The 9,747-nt window shown below is 37.6% G+C and overlaps 1 protein-coding gene across 3 annotated transcripts; it reads right to left on the bottom strand.

The window, feature by feature from the left end:
• Positions 1-1,289: 1,289 nt before the first annotated feature.
• On the bottom strand, positions 1,290-9,028 carry adpgk (ADP-dependent glucokinase). 3 transcript variants are annotated; one of them, XM_051100303.1, is made up of 8 exons: positions 8,931-9,028; positions 5,789-6,051; positions 5,318-5,543; positions 4,658-4,720; positions 3,631-3,751; positions 2,867-3,063; positions 2,652-2,750; positions 1,290-2,526 (listed from the first exon to the last, which is right to left on the bottom strand). In XM_051100303.1, the coding sequence occupies exons 2-8, from the start codon at positions 6,019-6,021 to the stop codon at positions 1,963-1,965; spliced, it is 1,503 nt and encodes a 500-aa protein (XP_050956260.1). In that variant the 5' UTR covers positions 6,022-6,051; positions 8,931-9,028; the 3' UTR covers positions 1,290-1,962. The 3 variants fall into 3 exon arrangements, with proteins under 3 accessions (XP_050956260.1, XP_050956261.1, XP_050956262.1); XM_051100304.1 differs by having other exon boundaries at positions 1,290-2,523; XM_051100305.1 differs by lacking the exons at positions 5,318-5,543; positions 5,789-6,051; positions 8,931-9,028 and adding an exon at positions 3,912-4,022 and having other exon boundaries at positions 4,658-4,708.
• Positions 9,029-9,747: the final 719 nt, after the last annotated feature.

The following is a 9,747-nucleotide window of genomic DNA, read 5'->3' as shown; positions in this document are numbered from 1 at the left end:
ACATTAAGATTAAGACATGAATAGAAAATGGTACTTAATAATATGTGCACTGAATAATGGCAATGACAATACCGGCAGGTAAGCTGGTGATCTAAACTATTAACTACAAACTACTATTTAGGAATTATTTAGACTTTTAGATTAACCCTGGGATCATTGCTTTAATTACTTCTGCTTGATTTCCTTACAATAAGAGAACTTATGGAAGCCAGATCGCCAATGAATGAAACATTTAAAAAAAAGAAACTGATTTTTTTTTCTCACAATCGTGAGTTTACATCTCACTTATGCGATACAAACTGACAATTGACTTTTTTCTCAGAATTGTGAAATATAAACTTGCAATTGCAAGTAATAAAGTCAGAATTGCGAATATAAACTTATAATTGCGAGAAATAAATCCAGAATTGCCGAATATATAGCCTCGTAATTGCGAGAAATAAAGTCGGAATTGTGGGATATAAACTCGTAATTTCTAGAAATAAAGTCAGAATTTCTGGATACAAAAACTCATAATTGCGAGAAATACAGTCAGAATTGCGAGATATAAGCTCGTAATCGTGAAAAATAAATTCAGAATTTTGAGATATAAACTCGTAATTGTGAGAAATAAAGTCGTAAACGCAAAATATAAACTTGTGATTGCGAGACATAAAGTCGGAATTGTGAGATATAAGCTCGTAATCGTGAAAAATAAAATCAGAATTGCTGAACGTAAACTCATAAACGCAAGAAATAAAGTCGGAATTGCGGGATATAAACTCAGAATTGCAAGAAAGTCAGATTTTTGAAATATAAACTCGTAATTAAGAAAAATAAAGTCAGAATTGTGGGATATAAACTCATAATTGTGAAAAATAAAGTCGGAAATGCAAAATATAAAATAATCGCGAAAAATAAAGTCGGAGTTGTGGGATATAAACTTGTAATTGCAAGAAATGAAGTGGGAATTGTGGGATATAAACTCAGAATTGTGAGAAATAAAGTCGGAAATGCAAAATATAAAATCATAATTGCGAAAACAAAGTCGGAGCTGTGGGATATAAACTCGTAATTAAGAGTAATAAAGTCAGAAATGCGGGATATAAACTTGTATCTTACAATTCTGACTTTTCCTAAAAATTGTGAATTTATATCCTGCAATTCTGACTTTATTTTTTGTAACTACGAGCTTATATCCCATAATTCTGAGGAAAAAATCTGAATTGTGAGAACAAAAGTCGCAATGACCTTTTATTTTTTATTTAGTGGCAGAAATGGGCTTCCATAAGAACTTTAGGTTACTCAGGTTTTTAAAAAAAAAAAAAAAAAAAAAAAAAAAAAAAAAAAAAAAACACAACATCACTAGATAAACCTGATTAACCTGAAGTACATCAACGGCCTTCTGGTTCTGCTACTAATTAACATTCTTAAACCAAATAAAGGAGTGTTTGGGAATACAATGGAGATTTGAGATGTTTAAGACTCTAAAATCATTCTTTCGTTCGCTTTCATTCATCCCAATAGCAGCTGTGGCTCTTCTGCACCTGTTAACCAGAGTATGATCTCCTTTTATCATAGTTAAAAAAAGTTAGTAGTTCATCCAAAAATAAAAATTCTGTCATCATTTGCTTACCTAAAACTATCTGAATTTGACTTCTGGACTATTTCTTATGAAATAAAGAAGGTTGTTTCAGTTTAAAGGTCAGCGAATGATGACCGAACACTCATTTTTGGTTAAATTAACAGTTTAAAAAAAAAAAAAAAAAAAAAAAAAAAAAAAGGCGGAGGCTGGCTCACGTCGTCACGTTCAGTGCCATCTTTCAGACAGAAGTAGCAACAACAAAAGGACAGTGCCCTGCATCTCGAACTGGTTTTGCTTTGAAAAACATCCTGTCATTTGATGCCCTGTGAGTCTGTTTCTCCAGCTTTAGGATCTAACGACAAGGACGTATCTTCAAAAGGATGGACGACAGGCGTCTCTTAGAGCTCAGGCCGAGGCGTGACCTCTGAAAACAGAAGTCCTTCGGCTGAAATGGCATCGCCCAATCCCACAGTCCTAAGTGGCTGTTTGCACACCAGGACTGGAGTGAGATGGAACGAAACGTTCCCTCTACGCCACACGGTGACCGGTCGGTTCAGGTCCACCGTTAGGTTCTCCCTCGGTTCTGAGAAGGAGCTGTAGAAGTTCAGTGGCGCCTTGAGGATCACCTTTGTAATATCGACCGTTTGCAGGCCGCAGGCTTGACTGCTTGCCACACGGGCGCCCGCGGCCACCGCTGCCACCTGGTTCCCCCAGTGCCCATCCACCGTAGCCAGGATGTGGTAAGCCAGCGTGTGGAAATGGATCCGGGTCAGATCAGCTTCAGATTCTGGGTCAGCCCGGCCGTGCTGCTCCAGGACCCAGAGCAGGATGTCGCTGACGCGTCCCACGTCGGGTATGCCGTCCCAGGAAGGGAGGTCAGCGTGAGGTCCACCTCCTGACTGAGCCAGAAACAGAAGCTCCTGTTCATTCAGACCGATGGAGTTCACGATGGGCAAGACCTGCTAACAGAAGACAGGGAAACCTGAATGCTGAAGATGAAAACGTTTCATTGAATAAAGAAATGTAATTTAATGAAGTTAAAAAACTGCATATCTACTAAACACATTTATTAAACCTACACATTTACCTCCTGCAGAATCCTGTTCATGTAGTCTCTGTCCGTCATACTGGCCAGCTCAAGGTGGATGGGCACCTCGTTCCTCACGTCTGAGATTGCAACCACAGCCTGCAGGAAGTCAGAACAGAGCTTGAGAACAAATATGTAATATGAAGCAGCAGTGTCCAACAGAGCATTACTGTTATTTTCAATTGGATGGACAATGTGTGATTCTGGTCTCAGACCTCTTTCAGTCGTTCCTCCCATAGATCCCGACCCATTCCTTCCATCATATGCAGTCCGGACAGAACCACCAGATCCGGCTGGAATTCCTCCAGACTGGCCACGAATGTCTCCAGCGTGCTCATTTCACCATTGGACACATCATGGGACATGATGAAGCGGTTAGCCTGAGGAGCTCGTGAGGAACCCCATTGTTCACCTGTAGGGGGCGTCAGAGAGGAAACACTATAACAGACGCACTAAAACCCAATGGTACCAATGTGCCTTAATACATTTTCTGGTCTTATGTTGAACGATTGTTCAATATTCAGTTTCAAATGTGTGACCCTGGACCACAAAACCAGTCATAAGGGTCAATTTTTTAAAACTGAGATTTATTCATCATCTGAAAGCTGAATAAATAGGCTTTTGATGTATGGTTCGTTAGGACAGGACAATATTTGCCTGAGATGTTTGAAAATCTGGAATCTGAGAGTGCGAAAAAATCTAAATATTGAGAAAAAAAAGTTGTCCAAATGAAGTTCTTAGCAAAGCATATTATTCATCAGAAATTAAGTTTTGATACATTTATGGTAGAAAATATCTTTATGGAACATGATCTTTACTTAATATCCTAATGATTTTTGGTAAAAAAGAAAAATTGATCATTTTGACCCATATGATTTATTTTTGGCTATTGCTACAAATATACCTGTGCTACTTAAGACTGGTTGTGTGTCATACAGAAATCAAATGATATGTGAATGTGGTTTTGAGCGAGTCTCACCTGACTTGTACTCCAGGATGAGATGGAACTCATCTGTCTCCTGTAGAGATTCGGGCGGGACTACGATCTGTTCATCCAGCATATCGTGAAGCTTCGGCCCCACCGGACCACACAAGAGGACCTGAGAGAACACAGCATGCTTTAGAAAACTAAACTCAGGTAATAATGTGCTGCTTCTGCTCTCTTTTTACCCTCAAGGTCATCCAAAATGTAGATGAGTTTGTTTTTTCATCAGATTTGGAGAAATGTATGCATGGACATGCATTACATCACTTACTCACCAATGGATGTGAATGGGTGCCGTCAGAATGAGTGTCCATACAGCTGATAAAAGCATCACATGTAATCCACACCACTCCAGTCAATCAGTTAACGTCTTGAGAAGCCAAAAGCTGTGTGTTTGTAAGAAACAAATCCATCATTAGAATGTTTTAAACTTCAAAACATCACTTCTGGCCAAAATGAGTCCATAATTCATAATAACGCATACTCAAGTGAGAAAGTCTATCTCCTTAAAGTGTAAAGTGTATTTGTTTAGAGCTGTTTTGCACTGTTTTTGCTTGTAAATGGTGCTTGATATGTGCGTGTTTCTCTCCTGATTCAGACAACATGACTTTTTCACTGGAGGAATGCATTATTATGGATTATGGACTGCTATTTTAGCAGGAAGCAACTGTTTGAAGTTAAAAACGGCTTAATGATGGATTTGTTTCTTACAAACACAGCTTTTGGCTTCACAAGATGTTAACTGAGGACTGGAGTGGTGTGAATTACTAGTGGATTATTGTGATGTTTTTATAAGTCGTTTGGACTCTCATTCTGACGGCACCCATTCACATGCATTGGTGAGCAAGTGATGTAATGCTACCTTTCTCCAAATCTGATGAAGAAACAAACCATATCTTGGATGGCCTGATGGTGAGTACATTTTCAGCCCACTTTCATTTTCATTAGGGGTGAAATGTTTCCTTTAAGCATCTAGTGATGCCCAGGTTGAAGCTTGGTTAGTAGTACAACGGATACTTACCACAAGTTCTGGGTTAGATGCCAGTTTCTGGCCAATAAGAGCAGCGTTTCCACCCACATAAAGCTGCAAAAAACAAGAAAAAAATTTCAATTTTTTATTTCAATTAAGATGCACAAGATTAATTACAAGTGTGTTTTGGAGCAAATAATTCTGTAATGTGGCTCAGGATATTAAAAAATATATATAGTTAAATTATTGCATAACATTTTCATATAATGCATACAATTTGTCATAAAAATAGCCTGTTTTAAAACTCATGGTCCAGCCATTGCGCCTTTTAATTACTGTTGATTATGCCCAATTAAATTTGACACAGAAACTCAATTCCCCTCAGGACCCTCTTTTGTGCATTCAAATTAAACCGTCAGATCTCAAGGGCCAGATCCATTTACAGCAGACGCCAAAATTAAACCAGATATTATAGGATATATGCAGAATCAGTGAGGTGTGGATATCTGAATGGAGAGACAGATTAAAGGTTGCACACTTTCACCACACTAAGGCCTGAATCAGTGCAGTCAAACCTGTTATACAGGTTTTAGTGTGCTCAAAGACCATCTAATCTCTATCCAATCACTTTCTATTCATGGCTTGAGGGAAAACAATATGGTACAGACCACAAAACCCACTCCCACTGTCATAAAACACTTTATCTCGCACCTGAGCACCGGGGTATTCTGCAGCCGCCCGTGCGATCCTTTGAAACACCTCCTTATCTGAGAAGAAGCGCTCTGCGGCGGCACCCTTCCCCATGTAGTGGATGAAAGCCTCTTTCAGGTCCTCTTTACTGTGTAGCACCTCATGGTCTCTTCCGGATCCGGGTTCGAGAGCGAGCGCCTGCAGCAACCCCACCCCGGACACCACCACATCTACACAGGCATTCACCCTGACGGAGGAAACAAAGGCATGATGGGAAGGGCTCAAACAAACCTGCATGTGTTCAGACCTGCTGCATGTGGGAACCTATAAATATATATATGTATATAAAATGAAAGGACACAAACAATAGAAGAGCTAAAGAATGAATGGAAAAAAATGAACGATTCAAGAAATCATGAACAGACAAAAGAACAAAGACACTGATCAAATGAACAATGTGTGCTCTGTCTGATCACAGTCAGAGTAACTCACCCCACTGCCACTCTTGCCCAGCGTCGGGCCGGAGCCGTGATGAGGGTCTGCCAGGCTCGTGCGATGGCCTCCTCCAGCATTGGGGGGCGGGGATTTGAGCCACCGTTCGGCTCCATCTGCGGCAGGGATTCGCTGACGTAGTTCAGCACGCGGGCTGGCAGCTCCGGGTCAGTGTGGTACAGATACCCCATCCCCAACGCCAACACCGCCACCAGCACGGCTTTCCTCCACATGACCTCGACACACACACACACACACACAACCTGTGTAACACACAATCAGAGAGTTTTTCTTCAGTTATGGTCTCTGATTGGGACTTTATTTAATAGCTTTTTGGTCATGTACCATGGTAAAACTATGCTTTTTTGAACATATATGTTTTTTGACACATAACATTGTTAATACCAGGAGGTTTGTACATGTATCATGGTAAACCCATATTTTTTTTTAACATATATTGTGGTAAACCCATGTTTTTGGACATGTATGGTAATACCATATTTTCTCACATGTAACACTGCAGTACAATGGGTTTTTTTTAAAATATATATTATGGTAAATCTATGTTTTTGTGGGCCATGTAACATGGTAAAGCCATGTTTTTCTGGGAATGTATCATGGTCAGAACATGCTTTTTGGACATGTAACATGGCAAAACCACATTTATAATACATGTTTTTTTAAGAAATGTAACATGGTTAACCCATGTTTTTGAACATGTATCATGGTAAATAAATTCTTTGAACAAATAACCATGTTTTTTTTATGTATAATATGGTAAAACCATGTTTTCTGGACATGCAACATGATAAACCCATATTTTTTGTTTATGTAACATGGCAAAAACACATTTATTTGCCATGTAATATGGTAAAACCATTTTTTGTGGACATGTAACATGGTAAACCCATGTTTTTTGAACTTGCTGCATTTTACATTTACATTTTGTGAAGATGTAACAAGGTAAACAATGTATACTGAACATGTAACATGGAAAAACCATGTTTATTGGGACATGTAACATAGTAAACCCATGTTTTTGAACATGTATCATGGTAAATCCATTTTTTAAATGTATAAATGCTAAATCAATTTTTTGAACATGTATCATGGTAAAACCATATTTTTGTGGACATCTAACATGGTAAAACCATGTTTTTTAGGCATGTAACATGGAAAGACTAATTTTATTAGCTGTGTAACATGGTTAAACCATGCTTTGTGGACATGTAATATGGTAAAACCATGTTTTATCAACATCCTGGTAAGACTATATTTTCCAACATGTGCAAGTCCAGAAAACATGGTACATTTCAATGATACAATAGTAATACCATACTTTTGGACATGTATCATGGTAGGACTATGTTTTTGAACATGTATCATGGTAAAACCATGTTTTAGGCATGTAACATGGAAAAACAAAGTTTATTGGCTGTGTAACATGGTTAAACCATGTTTTGTGGACATGTAACATTGTAAAACCATGTTTTGTTGGACATGTAACATGATAAACCCATATTTTTGAACATATATCATGGTAAATCCATGTTTTTGAACCTGCAGCATCATGGTGAACCAATTTTTTAAAACCATGTTTTTTGGACATGTCAAAAAGTATTGCCATAGTACATGTAACATTGCAATGCCATTTCTTTAAACATGTGCCATGATAAACCCATGGTTTTGTGAACATGTAACATGTTAAAAACTATGTATATTAGACATGTAACATGGTAAAACCATGTTTATTAGACATGTTATATGATAAAACCATGTTTATTGGACATGTACCATGGTAAAACCATGTTTTTGTGTACATGTAAAATGGTAAAACCATGTTTTGTGGACATGTAACAGTAAAACAATGTTTTGTGGACATGTAATATGGTAAAACCATGTTTTATCAACATCATGGTAAGACTATATTTTCCAACATGTGCAAGTCCAGAAAACATGGTACATTTCCATGATACAATAGTAATACCAGGCTTTTGGACATGTATCATGGTAAAACCATGTTTTTAGGCATGTAACATGGAAAAACAAAGTTTATTGGCTGTGTAACATGGTTAAACCATGTTTTGTGGACATGTAACATTGTAAAACCATGTTTTGTTGGACATGTAACATGATAAACCCATATTTTTGAACATATATCATGGTAAATCCATGTTTTTGAACCTGCAGCATCATTTAAAAAAAAAAAAAATGTTTTTTGGACATGTCAAAAAGTATTGCCACAGTACATGTAACATTGCAATGCCATTTCTTTAAACATGTGCCATGATAAACCCATGGTTTTGTGAACATGTAACATGTTAAAAATTATGTATATTAGACATGTAACATGGTAAAACCATGTTTATTAGACATGTACCATGGTAAAACCATGTTTTTGTGTACATGTATCATGGTTTTCCATATTTTCCAACACAAAACATGGTACACTTCCATGATACAATAGTAGTACCATGCTTTTGGACATGTATCATGTTAACACAATGGCAATTTGGAAATTTAGCATGGTATAACAAATTTTTTTGACAGGTTATCAGTGTAATTGCCTTTTTTGTTTATTTTTACCTACTGTGGTACTATCATGTTTTCATGACATGTACCACAGGAAAGCCATGTTGTTTTGCAAACTGTGAACATGTTACAGGAAGTAGACTTTAGATTTACCACTGAAATCAATGCTGATCTATTTATAACCCTGCAGTAAGCTGTGCATGTGCACAGATCTCTCTCCGTACATATCATCGCTGCTTGACAGGTTCATTAGCCTGAAAGCTGATAATTATACAACTTAAACCCATAATACAACACCACCAGTAGCTGGCTAGTGCTAACAGCCAATTTCTGCTTATGTTTGAGCTTTAAATCAACACTGCAAATAAAATCACACATCTGATCGTGACCACCTATAGTTTTTGGGATGTTTAAAAAGGTATTGTAGCTAAAATGATAATTCTGATTAGTAAGTAACATGTTGGAGTGAAATCAATGAGCTAACAAGAGCTAGCCACATAGCCAATAAACCATCAGTTTACACAGCAATAAACCGGACAGACACTTTTTGTTTAAGATAATATAATCCAAACACTCTTCAACGATCCGAACATATGGGCAGATCACTGACCTGACAGATGATAATCGCAGACGACACGAAAGAGAGTGTGTATGTGGTGAAGTTGAGTTGTGTCACCCTTCTTGGTTGAGAGAAAGTGTCTGTGTTAGTGACTAGCCGCTCCACTCTCTCCTGAGGGCAAGCGATAGTAAGTATTCAAATCAAATCTCATTGGGCTCGGAGATAAAATAATAAATAAATTCAAACAGAAATCTAATTTATGTTACAAAATTACTTCAAGTGAGCTCCTAAATGCATGCTAGTATCAGGGTTTAACGTTTTAGTTTGTTGTAAACAGTGTTGTTTGCTCTAGGAAAACTGGCTAGCTGCAGCTAAAGCGAACCAAAGTAACCAATCAGAGGCTCCGCCGAGCATCACTGACGTAACCGGAACATCAGGTGAGTGGACGCACTGACGCAAGGTGAAAATATCTTTGCCCGGCGCCACGTCTAAATTGCCAGAGCTCAGCAAGTTTTTTTTTTTTTTTTTTTTAATATTATGATATAACACACCTTAAGGAAATATAATGTACATTTGCAATTTGTACTGCTTTTACTATTTGTTTCATTTTATAATCCATACACATTACAGTACTTCCTGACCTACAGCATTATCTTAACTGAGACTAATCAAAGTTTGTGTAGCAATTAAACTTGCTGCATCCGAATGGAACTTTTGTCAATATGCAATTACAAGTAGAGCATGACAGTTTTTTTTCCAACTTCCAAATGTATATATATTTTACTGTGGACCCTAGAGACACAAACTCATTTACCTGATATGGATTTCGGATGGCAATGCAGCAGTTTATAAAATAAACAAGAACAAA

This window comes from Labeo rohita, chromosome 25 (assembly GCF_022985175.1).
Source record: "Labeo rohita strain BAU-BD-2019 chromosome 25, IGBB_LRoh.1.0, whole genome shotgun sequence".
Taxonomy (NCBI): domain Eukaryota; kingdom Metazoa; phylum Chordata; class Actinopteri; order Cypriniformes; family Cyprinidae; genus Labeo; species Labeo rohita.
Note: the sequence above shows the minus strand (reverse complement) of the source record. Positions and strands in the feature narration are given on the sequence as shown.

Excerpts from the sequence above, each read along its gene's own strand:
- adpgk (XM_051100303.1), bottom strand. The coding sequence starts at position 6,021 with ATGTGGAGGAAAGCCGTGCTGGTGGCGGTGTTGGCGTTGGGGATGGGG. Across the intron at positions 5,544-5,788 it reads TGGGCAAGAGTGGCAGTGGG|GGTGAATGCCTGTGTAGATG; the intron begins GTGAGTTACTCT and ends TTCCTCCGTCAG. Across the intron at positions 3,064-3,630 it reads CATCCTGGAGTACAAGTCAG|GTGAACAATGGGGTTCCTCA; the intron begins GTGAGACTCGCT and ends CGCCCCCTACAG.